The sequence below is a fragment of the Mustela nivalis genome, assembly GCF_964662115.1.
Source record: "Mustela nivalis genome assembly, chromosome: 7".
Classification (NCBI taxonomy): Eukaryota; Metazoa; Chordata; class Mammalia; order Carnivora; family Mustelidae; genus Mustela; species Mustela nivalis.
The window spans coordinates 37,714,089-37,739,962 of record NC_139026.1 but is presented as its reverse complement, the minus strand read 5'-3'; the positions used below and the strand labels follow the sequence as shown (position 1 = coordinate 37,739,962).

Sequence of the window (25,874 nt, the reverse complement as noted above, 5' to 3'; positions counted from 1 at the left end):
ATGATCAGTTGTGTGACAAAATAAAGAAGAATCTGCTGTGTGCAACTATGAATGCGTTTTAAAGGAATAAGTTACTGATTTTTGCAAAATATTTTAAGTGGCTTTGGTTTTGACTTGCATAAAACAATCATGAAGTAATTGAGTTGCACAAAAAATTGATGTTTATTTAATTTAATGATAACCTACTGTCCCTAGTCTTTCCATCCATATAGTAACTTTAATTTTTGTGTTTTGTTTGATGAAATTTAGAGTAGACTAGGAATATCATACACCAGTTGAAGTTTTATTATTCAAATTCATTTTATAAAATAAACAATTGGTCACATAAACTAAGCTATTTATGTAAAAAAATAATCTGTGAGGGAGGTATCCAAGAGATGGCTAAATGTGTCTCATGTTAGAAGAGAAATTAGCTTTCCTTGTTTTTTTGTGTGTGTTTTTTTTAAAGTGTTGCCTGGATTTCTTTCCGTCAACTAGTGCCCTCTCGTGGCAATACTTACTCCTAATGTCAGGTTCATTTTCATCTTGAACTGGAAAGAGGCTTTGAGTATTTTTAATTCAGATTCTCTACAGATATTGGAAATGTCTAAAACCGGAAATGTCTAAAAATATTTAAAATGTTATTACTAACTTCTAGTGTATTTGAAAGTCAGATAAGCAAGGCTTTTTATAAAAACATTTGTGTTTATTCTCTCTAGCATGTATGAACCCAATTGGTTATACACAAAAGATTGCATTTACTTTCTTTGAATTAGAACAAATTGGACTCTGAGCATCAATTAGACAAGAAAGAAAATGTAACCTCAATACTTATATTGACTTCATTCCCTTAGATAAAAGCATTCCAGATGACCACTCTTGTCTTTGGCCCAAGACATTCAAGCCATAGCGCCTTCAAATTTGGGACCCCTGCTTTGCTTCCGTGCCATGCATGAGCAGTGGAGATCCTTAAGGAAACCGAACATCCTGGAATTTGCAATCCAATATCCATAGGCTTATATACCACCATACCCTCCCAGGGCACTGCCAAACTTTTGGGGTCTTGAGAACCACCCCTTCTGCTCCTCCCCTCCCTGTTCTAGAAGAACAGCAACCATGTTCTACCTCCGTCCGTTCCACCTGGAGAGTCCTAATACCTTTTCAATGATTTAGGACTTAATAGTACTCAGGGAGAGCCACTGAATGTCTCTTTTGTTGTGCCAGCGTCTTTAAGGCAAGGATATTTAAAAAACATCTCTATCAACTGAGATTTGGAGGAATGTAAGAGTGGAAAGAACAACAAATACAGATTAAAATCACAATAAATGATTCTTCTGCATTTCCAGTGATTTGTAGAGCATGGCTTTAGTGTGTTCCAAACACAAGCATATGCTTTGAAAATTCTGTGTTCAGATTCTTCATGAATCATGAATGATACCAATCTATCACCCCTTAGGGATTGGGATTTCATAAAATGAAGTATGATGGAATACAACAAATGGAGCACTCCTTACTACTTGGCAAATAGAGTAGAAGACTTTCAGGAAGAATATGTGTTTATTGCATATATTAAATACAGTATTTTTTTTATTTCAAACTTTTTTCACTTTTTTTTTTTTTTATGTAAAGGGTTGAAGGATGCTTGCCCTACTGTCCTAAAACTATGATCCTTGATGAGGTCACCCTCAAATGCGTTTATCCAGGAGACTGTAAGTGGGACATGTTCCTAATTTATTCTGAACAATGAAACACATAAGTATTTTTTTCTCTACTGATGGCAAGTGGTTATAAACAGAAGTTTTAGACAACAGACTTTTATAAGATTCTTCTTTAATATCCTTTCCACTTTTTTTTGTTGTTGTTTTTACTTCTAAAGCATATAAATCTTCCCTCTGACACCCCTCCTGTGTTTTCTCCCCCAAAACATTTTTCTGGAAGCTAAAGATCCTTTTGGAAGTATATATGGACCTCATTTTAAGCACAGCAGATTAAGGAAGTGTATCTTTGTGCTTTTTGTTTTTTGTTTTCATTTTTTGTTTTTGTTTTTTTGTAGGCATACCTCTGATTCCCACAGAACCTGCATTAGTGCCACCAGGTAAGCCGTCTCTACCCATGTTTACAGCTATTGTTACCATTTGAGACCCTGAGATTAGCATTATGTAACTTAGGTCTTAGCACACTTAACAACGGCTAACTGACATCGGTATTACCCATTGGCTTGAAAACCCAGCAGTCACTTTGTTGCGTTCCGTAGCTGTTCACTGGCTCAGCATGCCAGGTTTTCTGAACAGCTTCATCATTTGGTTTACTGCTTCCTCTATTTCGGTAGTACAGATAACAAGGACTTCCCTCACATTTTAAACTTAGAATTTGGGTGTCGCTAAATCGTGCATAAATATTCGCAGTCGTTAAGTAGACTCTGAAGAGAGGCTCATGCAAATGAAGTCATCCTTTGGCACTTCCATTTTTGTTCTGTCCCAGCCTCTGGAGTGGACATTCTGGCTCATACCTCACTCTCTCCCTCTCTAGGAAATTTGGCATAGGAAAGAGTTTGATAAATCTGTTCACAGTAAGGCTTGACAAATGTATTATTTTTCCGGAGGTTATACTTTAGAAAAGTTCAGATACTTATTCTATTTTTTTTGTTGTTATATTATCATAGCTTCACTGTATTTCTAATTAAATTATCTACTTAAAAAGGCAGGTAGGTGTTGTGACCTTATGTAAGGGTTATGGCTTTCAGAGTCCATTCCAAGAGATTTTAAAAATAAAAATGTTCTGAATCAATCATCTAAATAAACAAAATTTTAAAAATTGAAGTACCGTCGACATACATAAACCTCTCAATAACTATTACTATTCCCACTATTCTTCCTGGCTCCCAATTATCAAATATTTAGCACATGCCAAGCGCTGGACTAACCACTTGGCATACATTTAATCCTTGTAAGTCATTAGAATTTTCCATGACTCTGTGTTTATTTTGGACTAGAACTTTATTTCCTCTTCTATGGCTTAAATGATTATGATGATAACAATAAAAATATTTAGGTTTGTATTGTTTCATATTTTCTAGAAGATGTAATCTAGAACATGAACACTGCTCCTAGGACCAAGGAATGGGAATTTTGTTGTTCTTTATTCTTAAATTAGAAATGATAAAATAAGCACAAAATTAAGGTTACTTAGAGAATTTATTTCACTGAAAAAGTAAGTTTTCTCTTCTATCATTGTGATAGACTGAACTATGGCCCTCCAAAGATGTTGATCTCTTAATCTCAAGAATTTGTTAATATGATCTTACATGCAAAGGGACTTTGCAAATGTGAATAAGTTAAGAGTCTTGAAATGGGGAAATTATCCTATATTAATCCATGTGTTTCCAGTATAATAACAAGGGACCTGATAAGAGAGTGGCAGGAGTGTTAGAGTCAGAGGTGACAGGATGACAGAATCAGAGAAGGGGAAGGAGAGAAATTTGAAGATATAATTCAATGGCTTTGAAGATGGAAAATGGGACCATAAGCCAAAGTAGTCGGGTAATTCAAAGAGTTGGAAAAGGGAAGGAAACAGATTCTTCCTTGGAGCCTCTAGAAGGAATGCAGCCCTGCTGATACCTTGATTTTTAGGACTTTGATTTCCAGGACCACAAGATAATAAATTGGTGATATTTTAAGCCATGAAATTTGTAATAATTTGTTACAATAGCAACAAGAAATGAATACAGTCATTTTTGGGCAATATCAACTCAACAGTGGATACCAATTATAGCTAGACAAAATTTCAACCATTCCTTTTGGCTCTTCTGTGGTCCTTCAGACTTTGACTATTTTAGAGATGACTTGAGTCCTAACAATAGATTTTGAAGGCGCCTTACACATGTGTTTAGCAATCACATCTTCCCTGTCTATGGATCCCTTCTTCATTGCACCCCCACTGGTGGTCCACATGGGACTCAAAGCCCCATCCATTCTGCCTGCAAGGAAAACATTCTAGAAATTCACCAAGCGAAATAAATTAGCTTCACTACTTATTTTTAAAAGGCAATAGAATTTGTAACTCCTGAGCACTCTTCAGTGATACTGATATTTTTACCTGTTCAGACAATTGTGTTGACACCATCAAGACGGTGAAGAAGTTTATAGAATGGTGGTTAAAAATCTGAGATTTGGAATAAGAATCCCAAGTTTGAATTCCTAGCTTACCTGTCTATACCTTCATTTCCTTATCTGTAAAATGATAAGAGTGTTGTACCTACTTGATGGAGTTCTTGCAACGAATAAATGAAATTATCTGTATAAAGTTCCTTAGCACACGTTCTATTGCATGCAAATTCCTTATATGATAGATACCATTCCACTAATGGAAAGGATATCTTCATTTCTAATAGGTCCAGAAATGATTACTCCATCAGACTTCACTGTATTGGACGTGCTAACTCCCACAACGACAGGTTTGGAATGTGAGGTATGGCTGGGTGATCTAGTCCAGTTACTGGAATTCCTCATAGCATCTGTTCAAGTTTGTGTATCACTATCCAAATGCTATTAAACTTATCTTGCTATGTTCTGTAGTCCCTCTTTGCCAAGAGATAATAAGAAATATGCATTACATTTTAGCAATTTTTTGGTGCCCTCTTAGAGGGAAAAGCAACTGTATTTTCTCACGTGGTTTAGACATGTCCTACTGATTAGATTCTGGTCACATTAAAAACCAAAATTCAGATGAAATCTTTTTCTTCTTCTTTAAGATTTTATTTATTTATTAGAGAGAGAGAGATGAACATGAGGAGTGGGGAGTAGCAGAAGGAGAGGGAGAAGTGAAGCAGACTCCCCACTAAGCAGGGAGCCCAGAAGAGGGCTTGATCCCAGGACCCTGAGCTCATGACCTGAGCCCGAAGCAGGAGCTAACTGACTGAGCCCCTCAAATGAGGTCTTAAGTATGATACTTTAATAAAAAGTTAACTAATGTGGGCTGCTCTGTGAGACGGGAATTCAAAAATATTTATTAAGCAGCTATTATATGCCAGGCACTATGCCAGAAAACAAAGATACACATTGGCAAGCAAAAAAAGTTCAGCTCATTGGACCCCAGAGCTTGTAGTTGTCTTGGCTGTGACTTGAACACTTGGTTATCTTCTTGCTTCCAACGTGCTACTTGTTTGATAAGCCAACTATTCATTCCACCAATATTTATTTAACACCATTTATGGCCAGGCATTATCTAAGTAGTATAAATAAAGCAATATAAAAGCAAGCAAAAATTCATGCCTTTATGGAGTTCATATTCTATTGGAGGCTCTAAGATAGCCAGTAAGCAAAATAAGTTACTAAATTATAGAATGTTAGAAGGTGCTGCTCAAGGAATAATAAATCTGTTTTCAATGACATGCTCAGAAAATCCTCCCAGATAAAGTAACTTCAGAGTAAACGATCTGAAGAAGTTCGGAAATGGATCCCTGCAGAGAACTAAGGCAGTGGGAATAGCTGTGGAAACCAGGAAACAGGGTTCCAGGCAGAGGGACCAGCAAGTGCAAAGGCCCAGAGGTAAAAATATACCTGACATTTTAAAAGAATATTAAGGAGGCCATTAAGCTAGTAAGCAATAAGATAAGAAATAAATTAGATTATTTAAGGCCTTGTAGATAATTGTAAAGACTGTGGCTTTTATTTTAAAAGACATAGGAAGACAGTGACTATTTCTGAGCAGAGAGATTACACAATCTGATTTGTTATAGGATCATTTTAGCTGTTATGTTGAGAATAGGGTGCAAACAGACAACAGAACCAGTTAGGAGGCTATTGTGAGAATTTAGGCAGAGATGATGGTGGCATGGACCTGGGGAGAGCAGTGAGGATTGTGAGAAATGCCTGGGCTCAGAGTGTATTTTGAACATAGAGGGCACAGAATTTGCTGAAAGATTAGATGTGGGGTGTGAGTAAAACAAAAGCATCAAGGATTCTAAGATCTTTTCCTTCAGCAATTAAAGGATAAAATTGAGTTTTGTGATGTGAAGACTGAGATTGTTCCTAGACATCAGAAAGGTGCAGATGTACAGTTCTGGTAGACATAAATAGAGCTTAGAGCAGAGGTCAAGCTGAATTCAATTTTGGAACTTCTCAGTGATGGGATGAAATCACAAAAGGAGTGGGAGCAGATAGAGAAGAGAAGGAGGAAGATATGACAACAAACGAGCAAAGGATAGTGAAATAGGAAAAAATGGAGGAGATTGTAGGTGGTCTAGAAGCTAGGGAAAGAAAACACTAATAAGGAAGATGGAGTCCTGTGCTATCTTAAATACTTTAGGAGGTCAAGCAAGGGTAGGTCTGAAAACTGATCGTTGGATTTGGCAATGTAGAGTTCATTGGTGACCTTGTTAAAATAGTTTCAGTAGAATGGAAGGTAGAGATTGTTTTAGGTGTTTAGATGTTGTAGGGACTCTAGTTTTTGTCTAACTGCTTTCATTTTCCTGGTTAAACAGAAAGCAGAGCGTCAATACTGGGAGGTGATACAACCACACCCAGAAAATTTTAGAAAATCAGACTTGACTATTTGCCTCCCTTTGGCTCTCAAATTTGGGAGTGCTCACCTAATAGTCTCCCTATTTTGAGAAGTATTTAACCTCTCTTATCCTTAATTTTGATCATATTTAATATTGGAATGATAGAAACTCAACTCATAAAGTTTATGGAGAAACAAATGAAATAAGCTACTGTTAGTGTACGGCATATAACAGATGCTAAATAGATGTTAGATTTTCTTCCCCATCCCCTGAGATTCAGTATAGAGTAGTGGCCAAGGTCACAGATTCCAGAGTAACAATCCCTGAACTTAAATTCTAACTCTTCCACCTACTAGTATGGGATCTTGGGCAAGTTACTTTGACCTTCATCCTCCTGATTTCCCCATCTATAAAAGAGAAAAAAAATAATAGTACCTACCTCAGAGGGCTATCGTTGGGGGAGTGAAATGTGTTATTAGAATATGTCTTAAATATAATTGGGACATAAATATTTGATCATTGCTGTAATTATTACTATAACTTAAATATAATAAAATTTATATATTTTAGAAAATCTACCACTGATTTTTTAAATTTGTTTATCTAGAAGTCAGTGAGCTATATATAAAAATTAACTTATAATGATTTTGGGGCACCTGGGTGGCTCAGTGGGTTGAGCCTCTGCCTTCGGCTCAGGTCATCATCTCAGGGACCTGGGATCAAGCCCCTCTCAGGCTCTCTGCTCAGCAGGGAGCCTGCTTTCCTCTCTCTCTCTGCCTGCCTCTCTGCCTAATTGTGACCTCTCTCTCTGTGTCAAATAAATAAATAAAATCTTAAAAAAGAATTAACTTATAATGATTTTATCTAGAAGCTATTAAACTGATCTCACATATGAATGTTTAATGAAATATATATAGCGTTAAGTAATAGTTTTTTTAAACTGACATTAACAGAAGTTATAATGATACATTAGCTTTATAAAACATATGAAAGCCTGACCTGTACTGTATAGGTCTGTTTGTAAACACTAATGAAGACAATTTAGAACAAGATTTCAATGTGCTCAGATGTCTGAGTATATAGGCAATTCTGATATCAAATCAGTATGAAGGTAAAGCTTAAATTAAGTTCAAACTGAGTATTTTAGAGAGAATACACCAATAAAAATTGTAGTGAAATTTAAATGATCTCTCAAAAGCTTTTGTATTTAGGAAATATATACTATGGGTAATGGGATTGGGCAATTAAAAAATTAATTGAAAACATTTGTTGAAAAGAGGAAAAAGAAAACTAATTTTCTTTTTTATTCACAGCCTCAACAATTTGATCCTGTTTATAATTGTAGCCAATATATATGTCTTAATATGGAATGGCAGTTGTACAACTGGTCCCTCAATTGCCCAAAGGACTTGGAAATGCCCGACTGTGGTTTCCGGGGAAGGCCCGTGCAAGTGAACAGCGATATCTGCTGCCCTGAGTGGGAATGTCCTTGTAAGTTTGCATTTCTTACATGGCAGGCAGTTTTCCAATCAGGAGGAAACTATTTTTTTTGAGCTGATCACCTCACTCATCATACCCAGCTATTGCTGAACTTTCTCCATTTAATTTAGGATTTTATTTCCCAGTATGCAAATTTTAGAGTTGCTCCTTGTCAAATGTATTAACACTAATTTAAAAGTGTGTGTGTGTGTGTGTGTGTTTAAAGGAGTTATCATTAGTACAAATACAAATAGTGAATAGACCAAATCCATTCTCTACCATGTTTTTTAGGTCGGTGTTCCATGTTGTCAGAGCTGAGCATTATTACATTTGATGGAAACAATGCAGCATTGTATAGTATGGCTTCTTATATCTTAGTGAGAATTCCTGGGGAAATTATAGTTGCTCATATTGAAAAATGTTCCATGAATCAGGTAGGTCATAATTCATTCTCGTGTCATTTCTTCATAAATCTGTAGCTGATGTACACTGCTACGTTAGATATTGTCAGAGCAAGAGAGGGCTCAAGAACTCACTGAGATTTATCTTCTAGTACTTAAAAAAATGTTTCATGTGAATATATTTAGAGGCATGTAATATTAATTTGAATAATGTTTTTAAGAAGTCAAATAATATACTTTTAAAGTGTTTTTTATACATTTTTTTTTCAGAATGGAAATTCACTTAAAAAGCTAGTGAGTATTTGTAAAGTGTTTCATAAATTACTTCTCTTCATTGCTAAAGTTTTGTTTTGCTCCATAAAGTTTTAATTTTTTTTTTCAAATTAAGACACCCTCTGGAAGAATGTATGGACTTTGTTTTAAGAAGTTAAATTTGACAACATCTATGCATAAAATACTTGTTAATCGGGCAGCAAGAAAGGTAAGAGCTCAAAGTTAAGAGAGCCTCACAGGGATGCCTGGATGGCTCAGTTGGTTAAGCAGCTGCCTTCGGCTTGGGTCATGATCCCAGCGTCCTGGGATTGAGTCCCACATCGGGCTCCTTGCTTGGCAGGGAGCCTGCCTCTCCCTCTGTCTCTGCCTGCCATTCTGTCTGCCTGTGCTCACTCTCTCCCTCTCTCTCTGACAAATAAATAAATAAAATCTTAAAAAAAAAAAAAAAAGAGAACCTCACATTGGAGAAAATTAAGAAATTATATTAAACACGTTTATTTCCAAAAGCAGGGAAAATTAAATATATCAGTGGAGTTTCATTATTATTGTGTTTAATCATTCATTTCATGGACAGTAAAAAATTGTGCTTCTTAATATTATATTTCTCCTTCCATAATGTACCACGTGTTGCAAATCTTTCTCCCCTTGTGAGGTTAGCTATAAAAGCCATGTCAAAGACATGAAATCCCTTTTAGGTAATGTGAGTGCCCAAGTTCCAGAGTGAACATTAGTGTTTTAAATTAAACAAGGTAGAAATGATGTAAAAAATGAGGAATCACAAGGTTGAAAAACCTAGTAGTTAAGAATACCAGAATGCTGACCACCGAGAAAAAAATAGTTTCAAAGTGCTGATGATGTTAATTTTTCAATGAATATTTGATAGCTAAAATAAGAAAAAATGAAGAAATATTTAATGACTGAAATAAACTGAAGAAGGGGGATGTTTTATAAAAAGATCGAAAAAAGCCATTTGGTTTAATAGGAAAAAATCTTTATCCCAAGGAATATGTGTTTACTAGAGAAGGGTAAGTTATAAACTGGGTATTTCACTTATATGGTTCTCTCAAAAATGTAAGAAAATGACGTGTAAAGATTTTGCTAAAATGACAGATGTTACACACTTTCTAGGAATAATTCTGTCTTTTTTAGCACAGGCCAAACATTCTAGACTAGAAACAATATGAAAATGAACCTAAAATATAGTAAGGTGTTAGAAAGCTTTATTTTAAGTAAAGTAAAATATATGAATGAGGGAATTGTTTAGATGATAGCATTTGTATATACTTCTGATTCAATCAGTTGATTCATTGACAGAAAATGAGGGAAATAAATTTAAACTTACATCTGGTCAGTGCTATTAGTGAGCATTTGGGCCAAAGGGATTATTTATGGTTTCAACTGATTCATCTCTGGTCATGTATTCAGTGAAGAACTAACTCTTTAAGAATCATTTATTGAGAGTTTGTGTGATAAAACAAGAAGATCCTGGTCTCAAATAACTTGTAGCTGTATGTGAGGTACTTAAATGTAATTGTCTGCCAATTAGAAAGCAATAGGAGGTATAGTGATAGAGTTTGACTGATATATCACAGAAACAGGTCACCTAATGCAGTTCATAGGATGGTCAAATAGGTGTTTTTGGAGGAGGTGACAGCTAAGAGAAATCTTAAAAGAAAGTGGAAATTAACCAGGTAGCAGTAAGACTCTTTCAGCCTGCAGATGGCAGTATGAGGAAGATATAAAGATGAGAAACTGGATGGTTGGTGAGATAGGACCCAGAAAGGTTCTCTGTCTTTGTCATTGTTTAAAACAGTGTTTTTCTAAATATAATGCTTGGATTGCCTACATTTGTATTACCAAGAGTACGTTTTAAAAATACAGAGCCTAGTATCGCATCCAAGACTAGGAAATAGAACTGCAGGGAAACTTAATCTTTACCAAGATTGACAAATGATTATGAAGAACATTATAGTTGAATGGTGATTTCGAAGATCAAAGAAAGGACCTAGATTAAAGAAAACATCCTAAAAATAACTCTATTATATTAGTAGATAATCTTGTAATCAACATGTATTAAGGGAAATGGACAGAAAGGCATAGGTAACACAGAAGAAAGTTAAGTTTTGAAGAAAATAAAGGGCAACAAGTTTAGAACAAATACTGAATATAGAAAGATACAACAAAGGAATAATAAAAGAACTAGAAGTTGTGAGGAGCTGTAGCAGCAGCAGAGAAATAAATTTTTAAAAACTTAGGAAATAGTTTATATTCAACAAGAAGAAATGGAAACATCTGAATTCTACTTCTTCTTCTTCTTCTTTTTTTTTTTTTTTTAAGAATTTATTTATCTATTTGACAGACACAGACCACAAGTAGGCAGAGAGGCAGGCAGAGAGAGAGGCAGAAGTGGGCTCCCCACTGAGAGCCCGATGCAGGGCTTGATCCTAAGACCCTGAGATCATGACCTGAGCTGAAGGCAGAGGTTTAACCCACTGAGCCACCCAGGCGCCCCCTGAATTCTACTTCTAATGTGTATATTGAAACATAAAAATTTGTCTAACATTTGTAAACTTATTGTGTCATTTTAGGTAGAAGTGGATTCCATTGTTGTGCCTCTGCCCTTTACAAATCAAGAACTATCCATAGAAGATTCTGGTACCATGTATGTGATTACGACTCCAGCTGGACTAATCATAAAGTGGGCTCACCTTACAGGGATCATAGACATTCATTTTGGCTTTCAATTTAACTTGTCATCTTACACAGAAGGACTCTGTGGTGAGCATTGCTCTTCAAATCTTAATTTCTTTTCATTTTTTTTTTCCTGTTCACATTACACCAATGACCCCTGATGCCCCACTTTTCATATTTGAGGTGTAATGTTAACTCTCAGTTCCCCTGTGAATACTATTTCATCCCAATAAATGGCTTAAGAAGCAAGAAGTAACATTTCAATTTCCATATTTTATGAAAATACATGTTCACTACTACTATCACAATACTGTTTGTATTCCTACTATATTCTATATCTATCCTACTATATTCATCTTTATTAATTACTAATAAAGTACCAACTGTTATTTTATATACTTGAATTTATTCAATTCTAATAATAGCCCTCATAAGTTGGTATTAATTTACAAGTGAGAAATATGAGTTACAGAAAGATTAAAGGCTTAAATGGGTTTGTTTCTTCCTTATTATGTTAAAATTCGAAATAAGGGAAAACTTAGTTGCTTAAGTCATGTTGAAAGTTACATGCCGGGAACAAACCATTCTCAATATTTATCCCAGTTTTATTATAAAGTATAATGCCTAAATGTATCTTTACACCTGATTAGTATCACATCATTTTACATAGACACATAAAGAGTTATATTTTTTTGACACGTAGTTATAAACTAAAGGAAACAAATTTTAAAAACCCAGGTACACAACAAAATAAAAAAATATAATACTGAATTTGATATCTGATGGAGGTTATTCTCTTTGTAGCTCTGTGCTCTGAAGAGAACATCAGTTTCCTCATCTTTAAAATGGGAATAGCAACATTCTACCTTCAAGATTGTTGTTAGGGTTGAATGTAAAAATTAATGTCAAACACTTCACACATTGTTTAATACACACAATCATAAATCCTAGTTTAGTAAAATATAACTACTTTATTCTCACCAAATATTAATTGAATAAAAGTTTATGGATCACCTTCTGAGTGTTTGGACTCAGTGTTTGGTATTGACAACATAAAAACAAATAAGACCGTGTCCTCTCTCTCAAAAACTACATAAAACACCCAGATTTCTTCCTTAAAGCATTTAGTGAAAAGTTTGTATGAAAAGATTTTACCTTTTTTAAAGGTTTACCTTGCCTATTTATAGCATGCTATACATTGCGCAAAGTTCCATGGGGAATGAATATTATCACTGTGGACATAGCTATTTTTGAGTATGTACAGTATTGGTTAAACATAATCCATAGTGTTTATTGAGTAATACTCAGAGACTTTAGGAATGCATATTTTCTCTGATGATTTATCATTTCTGCCTGCTATGATTTCTCTTTGATCTTGTGGATTTTTCTCCTCCACTTATTGTCAGCTTATACTTTTACAGACACACTCTGTTAACTGGATTTTTAAATAATCACTGTTTTATTTATTTATAGAGAAGGGGGTAGGATTGACTTTTTGCTAACTGAGGGTCACCCCCTAATGGTTATGACCTCCATAGTGGGTGAAGAAGGTTTTTGTTAGAGGGAAATCTGGGTGCTGTCGGGTCTGAAAAAGTTGCAGCGAACAAGAGTACGACCCAAATTGAGTATGAACACCAGAATGGGAGATCTGTATGAATACTTTGTTCTGGCCAGAACTGTGAAGTGTGTAGGACTGGTGGCTGGAGTTGCAATAAGAACAATTTTTCCTAGCAGTTACCTTTTTCCAGGAAAGTTTAGACTTAAAAAATAGTAGCTGCTTGACAATATAGTTCACTTCACTTGAGTTTTTTTATTTTTTTCTTTTCATTGCCTTCAGTCATTTGTATATGACAAAGCAAATATGGGAGCAGCAACCTTTATGATCTTAAATATGCCTACTTGAGGATTAAGATTTGATACTTGAAAAAAATGTTCAATTATATCTTTTGTAGCCGGTGCCTTAGGGATTAAGAAAAAATATATCTTAAGGTATGGTGGGCTTCAGATAAAGTATGATCAGGGTTCTGGGCTGATTTTCTGCCCTCACCTTGAATCTGCACTCCACAGCATGAAGAGTAAGCTCTTCCCCAGTCTGGCCTTCCTCAGGAAGATAGAGGCTATAGCAGATCCAAGCATCATAACCACCAATAGGCCATGTCATCGTAAGGAAGAGAGATTGTCTATGTCTTAGAATTTCGAGGTCAAATTCTGTTTGGCAGTGGTTGTTTAAATGTTGAATGTATCCATGTGTCTAGGTGACTGTCTAACCTGACTGGTGTATTATCTGTAACAGTTGTAATGCACAGGAGTAAGGACTACCTTTATGCCAACTGTGGCCTTCTCCTGTAATGGTGATGGGGCAGGGATACTTCCTGAAGCAGAATTTAATGTTTTCAGGCAGGGTTTTCCTGGAGGAACGGATGCCGGGAGGCAACCATCAAATGCCCACCACCTTAAGGAATATCTTGGAAAGCTTAAGAACTAGTTCTTCAATTGGGTGATGGTGGTAATAATGAAGGAGTGTGGGAGTGGAGTCAAGCTCCTCTTTCTTCATTTTCTATCATCTTTACACATTTCTTAACTTCTAGGATTGTGGTTTCTTCCTTATTTGGTTAAGAAAACTCTGTATTGGGGTACCTGGGTGGCTCAGTCATTAAGTGTCTGCCTTTGACTCAGGTCATGATCCCAGGGTCCCACAGTGGGGGTCCCTGCTCAGAGGAAAACCTGCTTCTCCCTCTCCCACTACCCCTGCTTCTGTTCCCTTTCTCCTTGTGTGTCTCCCTGTCAAATAAATAAATAAAATCTTTAAAAGAAAAAAAAAAAGAAAAAGAAAACTCTGTACTATTTTATCAAAGAATCAGATACATAATTTAAAAATCCATCAACATTAAAGTGAAAGGATATATATTTGGAACCTTGTTCAGTAAGTAATTTATTCATTTAAAATCAATTATTAAGATGATTTATTTCTGCTGCCTACATTTGGTTTGAGTGAAAAAGTTTTTCCTTCTGAATGTCACATATCTTTCTAGGAATTTGCAACAAAGATCCGGACGATGATCTAAGGATGCAAAATGGCACAATTATTACAAATATGGAAGACATAGAATTATTTATTGAGAGTTGGGAAATTGAGAAATCATTTGAAGTAACAACAAGAAGACCTGTTAGGAATTGTACTGAGCATGACTGCAGTCACTGCATTGAGCTATTGAAGAGAAGAGTTTTCCTTCCATGCCATAATAAAGTAAGTTAAGGGAAACCATAAATAAGAACTGTCATGTTGGATGTGTTGAGAGTTAAGCCAATAAATTCCTGTTCTTGCCATGATGTTCTTCTCCTGGGAATAGTTTAGCCCCAAACCTTCTGTCAGTATGCTTTAGATTTCAGAATCATTTGCTTTTATAGACTTAAAGAGATAGGAAGGATACTTACCTTTTTTTCTCCTATGTTTTTTCAGAATTGTATCTACAGTTTTCAAGAAAAAATGAAATTCTGTCCTATGAATAAATGCCTCTAGGAGAAAGAAATCAATGTCACTTGATAACCAAATAGAGAAACCAAGACAGTGAGGATATTGTCAGTTCTCTATGATCTTGGCATCTTAGGTGTATACTTGTAGTAGAGCCTGTCATATATTCAATTTAAACATTTTTTATTTGTCTCCAACTTTCTGACTTTATGTGACTAGTATATATTTTAAGTAATCTCTGTCATTAAAAAAAAAAAAGGTGTATTGTTAGGGACACACAGGACAGATAAATATGGCATTTCATGAATCCTTTAGTGAGAGTTTGTGAGCATCTAGTACTTCCAAAGCATCGTGTTAAAGTCCTATGATCCAAAGATGAGTAAGACTCTCCCACCTCCCATGCTAGATTATGGAGTGTAGATCCCATAATTCTCACCCTGCCCTATGAGTTCAAAATGGCATATCTTTTGGGAGCTTCAGTTTTACTTGGAGATATGGATGCAGATGGGTTTTAAATGTTCACATTTTTTTTTTAAAAAGCAAGTATATAAAAATGAAAAAAAATAATACTTTAAAACTCAGTTTAGTGTTATTTTAATGTCTTTTTAAAGCACATGATGTTTTGGACACCTGGGTGGCTCCGTTGGTTAAGGGTCCGCTTTCAGCTCAGGTCATGATCCCAGGGTCCTGGGATCTAGTCCCGCATTAGGCTTCTTGCTCAACAGGGAGCCTGCTTCTCCCTCTGCCTGCCGCTCCCTCTGCTTGTGCTCTCTCTCTCTCTCTCTGACAAATAAATAAATAAAAATAAGATCTTTAAAAGAAAAAGCATGATGATTTTTTAAATGATGTGTTTTTTGTAAAGATTTTATTTATTTATTTGAAGTTTCTTTCACTTACACTTAACATACCTGCCAACAACCATCTTATCAAGGTGTATGAGGTCCTCTACCCTCTGGCCCACCCACTTCTCTAGCTTCCTCTTTGCTGTGCCCTTCTGGCTTACTAAGCTCCAGTCTCCTGTCAACTCTTTGAATATTCCAAAGTTTTTCCTGCCAGTGGGCTTTTAAACTTCTAGTTTTCCCAGCCGGAATACTTCTCTCCTCTGATTCATTTTAGTGTGTTGACTCCACTGGATCCTATTCAAAGCCTTTTTTTAGTTACGAGATCTGCAGACAGAGAATAGGTCTGTGTTATTGACCTTTATGCTCCTCATGCATAGGACAGTGTCTGATAAGTAGTTAGGTGTTCAATAAATTATGAAAGCCTGCTTAAGTGAATATATGAATGGGAGATATAGGAGGTTCAGCTTTTGTGGTTTAACTGGAAAGGTATCTAACTTTTTACTTTGGATAAATTAAGTCATGTGGGATTTCAAAGCAAAATACCCAGAAAAAGCTTGGAAATGTAGTTCTGGGGCTCAGAGGAGGTAAGTTAAGGCCAAGGATCAGGTTTGGGGAATTATTTGTGTATGGGTTTTTTGAAAGATTTTATTTATTTATTTGACACAGAGAGAGATCACAAGTAGGTAGAGAGGCAGGCAGAGAGAGAGGGGGAAGCAGCCTCCCCACTAAGCAGAGAGCCTGATGTGGGGCTTGATCCCAGGACCCTGAGACCATGACCTGAGCTGAAGGCAGAGGCTTAACCCACTGAGCTACCCAGGTGCCCCTGTGTATGGATTTTTTAAAATAACAATAAATAATGTGCAGTGTGCCTGAGTCTGCTCTGTACATTTACTGTATATTAGCTCACAACTATCTTAAGTAGTACTAAGTTTATGAGTAACTCTTTAACTTACGAAGAAACCGAGGAAAAAATTTAAATGCCCAAGATGGTGGTAGGAATCCGGGAAAAACATCTGTCGCTTGTAGACCTGACTGTTGAGGGTGAGGTATAGAGAAACACTCAGAATCAGAGGCAGCAGAGGAGCTGACATTGGACAGGAGAAAAGGCAAGAGAATGAACTACACACAAAGTTCAAGGAGAGAGTTTTAGGAAGGAAGCTCTCCGTTTCCGATTCTACAAGGAAGATGCCAATGACCTCAGCAAGTGTTCCATGTGAAGTACTGGAAAGCAAGGGAATGCTATAAAGAAGACTCAAAGAATGTAGAATCTTGGTCTATACAGATATGGCCTTTGAAGTAGAAATGATGGGATATGAAAACTGCTAAGTATTATTATCTGGCACCTTGAACTCTGTCAGAATTTGACATCTGCATGGAGATGTTTAGTACGTTTGCTGAATGAAATGAGTAGAGAGAAAAATGGAATAGATGTTGCTACAAGTTAAATTATTTAGATATCAGGCATTTTTAAGTCAAAATGAAACAATCTATAGGAATAAATGTCTTTAAATTGAAGCATGTCAAATGATTTAAATTATTCAATGTTCAATATTGATACATAGTTTTTGAGAAGCATTTATAACCTCATTTAACAAGTAATACCAAGTATCATTATGAAATGCTTCAGAAACTTCCAGTTTTATTCCTCATAAAGTCCTATTCTATATATGGAAAAGACAATTGTGACCCAAGGTATAATATCAGAAATAGATTTTGCTGGGTCCACATAATTTGTTTCGCTTTCATCTTTATAAGATAGACTTATATACATTAGTGCAGACAATATTTACTTTATCCAAAATGTATTTTAAAATATTATCACATTAGTGGGTGCCTGAGTGGCTCAGTCGTTAAGTGTCTGCCTTAGGCTCAGGTCATGATCCCAAGGTCCTGGAATGGAAACCCACACAGGGCTTCCTGCTCAGCGGCTTCCTGCTTCCCCTTCTCCCACTCCCCCTGCTTGTGTTCCCTCTCTCACTTACTCTCTCTCTTTCAAATAAATAAATAAAATCTTTTAAAAAAACATTGTCACATCAGAGGTGACATCTGGAATCTAAGGTCTAAGGAAGATCTGTAATAAGTATTAACTTGCTACCCTTTGATTCTCTGAATAGTTTTCAACTAACATAGGGCCTTTAGCGAAATAAAACAATGTAACTTATCCCAAGGCCAACTGTGTCTCTAGGTTTCACCGAAGAGCTTTTGTGAAAAGATGTGGATCAATTATACCTATTTTTGGAACTATGAATGCGATGCACTTTCTGCCTACGTGGCTCTGTGCAACAGGTTTGACATCTGTCTTCAGTGGAGAACACCTGACTACTGCTGTAAGTAGTACTTTTTCAAGAATATTTCCTAACAATCCAAAAGCATTGCATGTTTTGCATTCACTTCTTTTTCTTTTCATTTTTCATGAATTATTCTGAATAATTATTCATAAATTATTTTTTACCAAATAATTTCCTAAGGATAAAACCAGATAAAAGCAACCTGAAAGTTAGGGGTCAGCTCTCCCACACAGTCTAGTTCTAGTTTTATTCTGATCTAAATCTAGGGTTGGCCTCAACCCTCCCAAAAGAAAACCTAGTCCACAAAATATTAGTCAGCAAAACCAATGGAAATATTGAAGTTACAGGGGGATTGAACAGGCACTTTAATTCTGTATCCCGGAGCGTATTTTGTTGGTTTCAATTCAATCTGCCTCATTTGCCCACTGCTTGTCCCCTAGCTTGTGAAGAAGACACATATTTTTCTGCTCCCTTTTCCTCCTTTCCTGACACAGTATCCACTTCCTGGAAACTTATCTTTCTGGCTTTCTTTGATTGATATCTGGATTCAGCCTTTTTCCAAATACATGTTCATGTTTGTGGATCCTTTTTCTTTTGTTTGTATTCTTTGACAGTTTTTATTTATGGGGCTCATGTTTTCCAAGTTATGATGCTTTTCATAAAGATTTTATTAAACCTATATCCAATCCTGGGTACATTTCACAGAAAATATTGTTAAGTTAAGAAATAGCAATTAAATGGTTTAAGGGTTAAAAGATGGTCAAAATGAATGTTAGTGAGATGTTCCAAAATAAAATAAAAGTTTTCATTTTCCCTAGGAGAAAAGGTAAAATATGTATAGAAAGGATAGCATATCACAAACACCAGTTATATGACTTCATTTCAGAAATAGGAGTGCCTGGGTGGCTCAGTGGGTTAAGCCTCTGCCTTTGGCTCAGGTCATCATGATCTCAGGGTCCTGGGGTTGAGCCCCACATCTGGCTCTCTGCTCAGCAGGGAGCCTGCTTCCCCTCTCTCAATGCCTGCCTGTGATCTCTCTCTCTCTGTGTCAAATAAATAAAATCTTTAAAAAAAGAAAGCAAGAACGCAAGAACGCAAAGCAGCTCCTGGCGTGCCCTACCATCCCTTCCCTCTCTTTGCTCCCAGAGGTAATCACTATTCAAGAGTGGGTTTGCTTGATTCATAGGAAATCTGTGACATCTCTAATTTTAATAGATACCATCAAATTGTTCCCCACTGAGATTTTACCAATTTATACCCCAACAGCTGTGTGTTCATCTTTTAACAGTATGATATTTTAAGATGACTGAGAATCCAAAGAATTTTATACAACATCATTTAGAAACGGTTCAGCAATGGTAGTTTCCTTTGACAGTGAAGGATTAAACCTAAACACACAGCATTTTTCTTTTTTATGGCTTGGTTGAGTTACATACATAAAGCATATTTCTGTGCTTATTCTGAGTAGACTGTTATATCTCCCCACTACCAGAGAAATCACTCCATGCCAGCGGACTCAGGATTAATGCCAACCAGATTTGGGCTGCCTCTTGATCATGTTCACTTGCTACAATTCAGATGAGCTTTTTCTACCATAGCATATCATACTAGCTGGACCCCGGAAGATACTCAAAAATACCTATTACTGGGCACCTGGGTGGCTCAGTGGGTTGGGCCTCTGCCTTCCACTGAGGTCATGATCTCAGGGTCCTGGGATGGAGGCCCATATCAGGCTCCCTGCCCAGCAGGGAGCCTGCTTTCTCCTTCTCTCTGTCTGCCTCTCTTCCTAATTGTAATCCCTCCTGCTGTCAAATAAATAAATATATTAAAAAAATACCTATTGCTTATTTTGTTTCTAATTTTTGGTTACATAATACATGAAAAATGAAATTTGAAGAGACGGAAATGGGCCAAATGCATTTTCAGAAAGAAATCTGATATTTTTTCCTTTCACTTAATCATCCAAATAGATGACCTTTCTCATTAGCAAATTCTGTCCTCTGTTATTCATAGCTCTGAGTTGCCCAGAGGGGATGGAATATCAACCCTGTGTAAAGACCTGTGAAGCAAGAACATGTCTGAACAGATGGTTCTATGGGCATTCCTCGTGTCTGAATTTAAGAGAAGATTGTGTGTGCAAAAATGGAACCATCCTTCACAGGCCAGACTCAGTCCAGTGCATTCCAGAGCAAGAATGCGGTAAGCAGCGGAGGGCAAAAATGACTGCCTGGGGTCTCGGCAAATAAATAAAGCTTGTTTAGATCTTGGGGAGAGGTGCTGAGGAAGATTGAACAGGTCCCCTTAAGTGTTGGAAAGAAAACCAGTGTGTTTGTAGTTTGATTTTATGATTTCAATCCAAGTTACCCAAATTAGATGTTTCAGTGGTGATCTGGTTTTATTGTTGTTGTTGTTGTTCCAAGTTTTTGTTTAAATTCCAGTTAGTGAACATATGGCGTAATATTAGTTTCAGGTGTATAATTTAGTGATTCAACATTTACACACAATACCCAGGAGCTCATCATAACAAGCTCCCTCGTTAATCCCCGTCACCCATTTAACACCTCCCCACCACAGTGAGGCAGTGATGATGTGTTTTAATCTCTATGCCTGTAATAACTAGGTGAAGATATGATTGATGAAGAATTAAGAGCATAGGATGTGAACTCAATTGAAATTCTAATTATTTCATGTAATAGTGATTCGTCTTTACCTCTTTGAGCCTGGGTTAGCATCGGTAAGATGGGAAAAATAATAGCACTTATCCCATTAAGTTAGTGTGGGGATGCATAAATAATACAAAGCAATTTGCAACAGTGCCTAGAGAAAAATAACCACTCAAGAAATGTCAGATAGTGTTATTATATGGGAGAAAATATTTAATTTTTCTACTTTCATATTCAAACCTTTTCATTCTGACTCATCATCTCAGTGGTGGTTGCAGATGAAAATAGTGCAAAATTGAGAAAATTACAGTACAGAGCTTATCATTACGATTAGAGGAAAAGAGATTAAGCTAATAATGAAAGAGAATGGGCAAGTAGAAGCAAAATGCATTTATAGTTCCAGAAACAAGTTTGTGTTTGCCATTGAGAAAAGTATTTGCAGAAGACTTTGAGAATAAACAGGCATCTTTGTTTTTTTAGGGACCTGTGAGGTTGGTTTGATAGTAAAGAAAATAATACAAAAGAAGTTTATTTGAGGCTAGGGATATGAAGCTCACTATACTCCTCTCTATCATTTTTATTTATTTATTTATTTATTTTTCTCTCTATCATTTTTAAAAGAACTACCATTGGACTGTATTTATCACTAAGTAAAACTTGAATAACAAAACTACATAATCACTAAATAATAAGTCACTAAATAATTAGCTACTTCCCACATTTAGATTTTAAAGCTGACTGACGTGTTTTGAATTTTCATATGACAAAAATGATAAATATATGGTAGGGATTTTCCCCACTGAGTTTGAATAGCTAATATTGAAAAACTAACTTAAATTCATTTTACTGAGTTTGTTCAAGCTAAATAAATTATATTAATAAGGAAAAATGAATAAAATATAATGAACAGATTATCTTATGTATATAAGGGCATTCAAATTTACAGATAGTTATAGAAGGGAAAAATTTTTTGTAGACTATATGACAAATTTCATTGAAGAAAAATGTAAGCTACAAGCCGATTAAAAACAGGACTTTAAAGAAGGATAAATCTGTGACATGTTATCTATGTCATTAAGCCAAGTCATGGTCTGAAATGCAAACATCACAGCCTGATTTATTTTAATGTCTAGGTTATGAGTGATGTAACATTGTCCATCTTTTTAAGCATGCACGGATAGTGAAGGTCAACCTCGCTCTGCTGGGGATGTTTGGAATGGGGGCATTGACGAATGTGCCCTCTACAAATGCTTGGAGAATGGAAGTATTATTCCTATAGAACCTGATTGTGATGAAGAGCCCTCGCCGATTTGTGAGCGAGAAGCTGAAGTTGTCCTGGGCATCATTGATAAGTGGACCTGCTGTACAAAGGAAGTTTGCAGTACGTGTGCAGGGAAGCCTTCCCATCTGTCAATGCCACAAAATGTGTTGATATTATTTGTGAAAAAAGCAGGGCATGCATAATGTTTGGTAAACAAAAGGGTTGAGGTAAAAACAGAAATATGGCCATAAATATCATTTGTATTTTCTCAAAGCAAGTTTTTCTCATTATGGTTTTGTTGACTTTGCAAATAAACATGCAAAACTCTGGCTATAAGTGATTAATATTGTTCAATAATATGTGACAAGGTAAAGGTTCTGAAAGTCTTTGACTTATGACAACTGAGGGTGAAAGGGGAAATCTGCTACCGTTTCACATTTTCCCATTTGTAAGTTGAATGTGTTTAATTGCCCTGCAAAAACATACACAGTAAGAATCACTTCCTTGATTTGACTTAGCACAGGATTTTAGTTATATTCACTAATATTTTAGTGCTTCTATTTTTTATTTCCAGGATGTGACATGACTTTATGTGAAACTGCTATTCCAACATGTACGAATAGTCAAAAATTGGTTGTTGGCCATAGTCCTCTTTCTTGTTGTCCACAGTATCAATGTGGTGAGTAATCAACTAGGAAAAACAAGAGTGGGGTTCATTGTTTGTTCAGAATAGAGGATTAGATTCTCATTCTTTGGGTCAATAAGAAAATGATTTGTCATAAAATATTGTAGAGTTGTCTTGCTAAAGATAGTTCTTTTTTTTTTTTTTTAAAGATTTTATTTATTTATTTATGATTTTATTTATTTGACACACAAAGTGAGAGAGAGAGAGAGAGAGAGGTAGGCAGAGGCAGAGGGAGAAGCAGGCTCCCTGCTGAGTAGAGAGTCCAACATGGGGCTTGATTCTAGGACCCTCGGATTATGACCAGAGCCAGAAGCGGATACTTAAGCCACTGAGCCATCTGGGTGCCCCAGAATAGTTCTTTTTTAACCTGAAATTTCTTTGTGTATAAAATCCCTCTCTATATAATATAGTTTATATAAATCTCATATATATATAAATTTGAAGTTTATATATTAACACATGGATTTAGATAATTAGCTCATTTTAAAGATCTTAATCTTAGCAGAAATATATAAGAAATAGCAGGTGTGATATTGTAATTTATAATAAGAAATACATATTCGGTCTTCCACACCATTCTCAGGAAGCAATCCCTACCCTGAATTTCATAAATGAGGAGACCTATAAAGGTGTCTTTTGTTATGTTAATGTGATGCTTTTGGAAGACCTTTGGCTAATCTGATAATGGGGGTTGGTTGCCAGGGCAACCAATCCTGTGATTGGAGGGTTAGAATTTTCAGTCCCACCCCCTGACCTCCAGGGAGGGGAGATGGCCTGGAGGTCGGATCTGAACTTCAGTAGCCAATAGTTTAATCAATCATGCCTATATAATAAAGCCTCTATAATAAACCCCTAAAAGAATGAGGTTTAGAGAACTTCCAGGTTGGTGAACACAAGGAAATTGTGCTCTGAGATAGAAAAGCCCCTATTCTTTCCCTATGCATCTCCTCCATCTGGCTATTCCTGGTTATATTCTTTTATTAAAAAAATGGTGAAATGGTATACAAAGTGTTTCTCTGAGTTCTGCTGGCTGCTCTAGCAAATTAATCAGACCCAAGGAGGAGGTTGTGGAAACTCCTGATTTATAGCCAGTCAGCCAGAAAGGAGCACAGGTAACAAGTGGGGCTTGTAACTGGTGTCTGTAGATAGTGTCAGAATTGAGTTGAATTGTAGGACTCCCAGCTGGTATCTAGAGAATTACTCCGTGCTGTGTGGGAACCCTCCCCCAGCAAATACACACTGAGGTAGCAGGTTATATTTAAATTCAAATAGAACTAAACCATATGACTTTATTTATTTTATCGTTTCATTCTATACAAATTTTCAAATACCTTGGTGTTTCTGCAGAATGTGACCCACTGAAATGCCCCAGTATTTCAACACTAGAATGCAGAGAAGACCAATTCATGATTCAAGTCCAACAGGAAGAGCCTTGCTGTTTTTCTCCTCTCTGTGGTGAGTGTTCTGTGAGAAAACTTTTTGGAACAAAGGGAGAGTGTATGGAAAAATCTCTTATTTGACATGAATTTCATGGGACCGATGGTAACCAGTATTCTGGTGATACACTGATAGGAATTCAACCAAATAATGACAGTTGAAAAGAAAGTATGACATTTTAAATGACTCGGCAATTATTACAGTTAGCACTACTTTCTATTTTTATATGGAATATATACATATATATATATATATATATATCAGTCAAAACATACTTAAGGCAATATAATTTTTTTTCTTTAATAAGGCTAGTACCAGTTGTTTTTAGAGAAAAGTTTAGCCTTGGCTTTCCTTGGAGAACCAACTAAAATAATGGACTCTGCTAAGCCTTCGGAGAACCTCTTTAAAATTTGATTTTATATATCATGTATGATATTTGTGTGAGCATGGTGATGATGGAATAGAATGGCAGAAATGAAAGGTGTCTGGGAAAAGAATACATGAGCTATATATTTTGTCCAATGAAATAGACATGAAAAAAATAAAAAGTATTCTATTTTCCATTTCAAGTAAATCTTCAAATCAAAGACTGGTGATTAATGTAGGTTTCAGGTGTATCTATGGAAATCAAAACACATCTCTTTTTACCAGTTAAGGTTCTTTGGGTGCAAGTGGCAAAATGGACTGATCACAGCTAGCTTACACACAAACAGTTACTAGAAGGCTTGGGGATCAAGATTTTGTAGGATCAAGATGAAGCAGAACAACCAAGCCCTGGGAAGGAGAGACACCATCCAGTCCAGGTGGCAGTCACTAATGACTGAGTCAGCAACACCATTTCCTGCCCTGGCGTGCTTCTGTTTTGATTCAAATGCCATAGAAAGAGTTTCTGATTTGTCTTATGTGGGTTGTTCCTACACAGAGGACTGCTGACAGTCAGGCACCTTTATTAAGAGTCATTCCAAGGCAGTGTGGGTGGGACATTTTGTCAGGGTCTTTCAGAGAATTGTAATTGAAGTGGGAAAGGGATACTGAACAGCCCAAAAGAACAGGTGCCTACTCTATTATTCTTCCACAAATTGGAGTAATCAAAGGTAGCAAATTTAGAAAACTGAAGTAAATAAGTCAATGACATTTTGATCCCAGGAAAAAGAAAATTGCTCTAAAAAAGTTAACACTATTTCTGGTAAGATGGTGTTTTTCTCTGTCACTGTTTGGAACGCACATGCTTGATAGTACTGTTTTCATGACCAAGTGAGGAGATCTGTCATTAAAGCCTTATTTTCCCTGTTTCTTATTTTATTAAACATTATTTCATGTTGATTTTTACGTGTGTGTAGAAATCCAAATTGATGGACAGTTTGTTTTTAGCTCAGTTGTGACTTCTGGCTTTTCATTTTACCTTCAGTTTGTGAATCTTGCACCGAACCTATTCCGCTATGTACTGATGGGGAATTTCTCACTGTGGATCTTAATACTACACATTTCTGTTGTCCACGGTATTATTGTGGTAAGTGTATCTTAACTAACTTAAAATATTCAGCTATACCTAATATTTAAGAAGCCCCATGAATCTTCATTGTGCTGTTATGTCAGACCTTCGTTGAATTCTACATATAAAATATATATTAAGTATATGTAATAATTTTTCACATCTAAGAGCTCTCCTTGGATAATATTACCTCCCCAAAATAGATTACTATGACTCTTCTCATATCCTAGAATTTCCAGCTTCCCAGGTGATTCCATACATTCTCTGCTTCCTTTCTCTTCTTGCATATCCGGCATGTCTCAGGGCCCTTCACCTGCTGCCGTAGTTCTACTACTGTTCTATCTGCTCGGGAGTCCTGTATTCCGTCTCCAGTGATACATGGCAAGTGAGCGGTGGGAGAGAGATGAGT

General features: G+C 36.1%; 1 protein-coding gene across 2 annotated transcripts in view; it reads left to right on the top strand.

Moving 5' to 3' along the window:
* Positions 1-25,874, top strand: part of OTOGL (otogelin like) — a gene marked incomplete at its 5' end in the record, with an annotated part of 379,802 nt that overhangs the window by 340,127 nt on the left and 13,801 nt on the right. Inside the window, 15 exons of one of the 2 annotated variants that reach the window (XM_082742761.1) lie at positions 1,609-1,688; positions 2,033-2,101; positions 4,370-4,446; positions 7,795-7,972; positions 8,252-8,394; positions 8,632-8,655; positions 8,750-8,842; positions 11,223-11,412; positions 14,358-14,572; positions 17,825-17,966; positions 19,941-20,126; positions 21,759-21,971; positions 22,426-22,530; positions 23,884-23,991; positions 25,382-25,483. In XM_082742761.1, coding sequence (XP_082598887.1) covers positions 1,609-1,688; positions 2,033-2,101; positions 4,370-4,446; positions 7,795-7,972; positions 8,252-8,394; positions 8,632-8,655; positions 8,750-8,842; positions 11,223-11,412; positions 14,358-14,572; positions 17,825-17,966; positions 19,941-20,126; positions 21,759-21,971; positions 22,426-22,530; positions 23,884-23,991; positions 25,382-25,483 — 1,925 coding nt within the window. The remainder of the gene's footprint in view (positions 1-1,608; positions 1,689-2,032; positions 2,102-4,369; positions 4,447-7,794; positions 7,973-8,251; positions 8,395-8,631; positions 8,656-8,749; positions 8,843-11,222; positions 11,413-14,357; positions 14,573-17,824; positions 17,967-19,940; positions 20,127-21,758; positions 21,972-22,425; positions 22,531-23,883; positions 23,992-25,381; positions 25,484-25,874) is intronic. The other variant, XM_082742762.1, reaches the window with a different exon arrangement.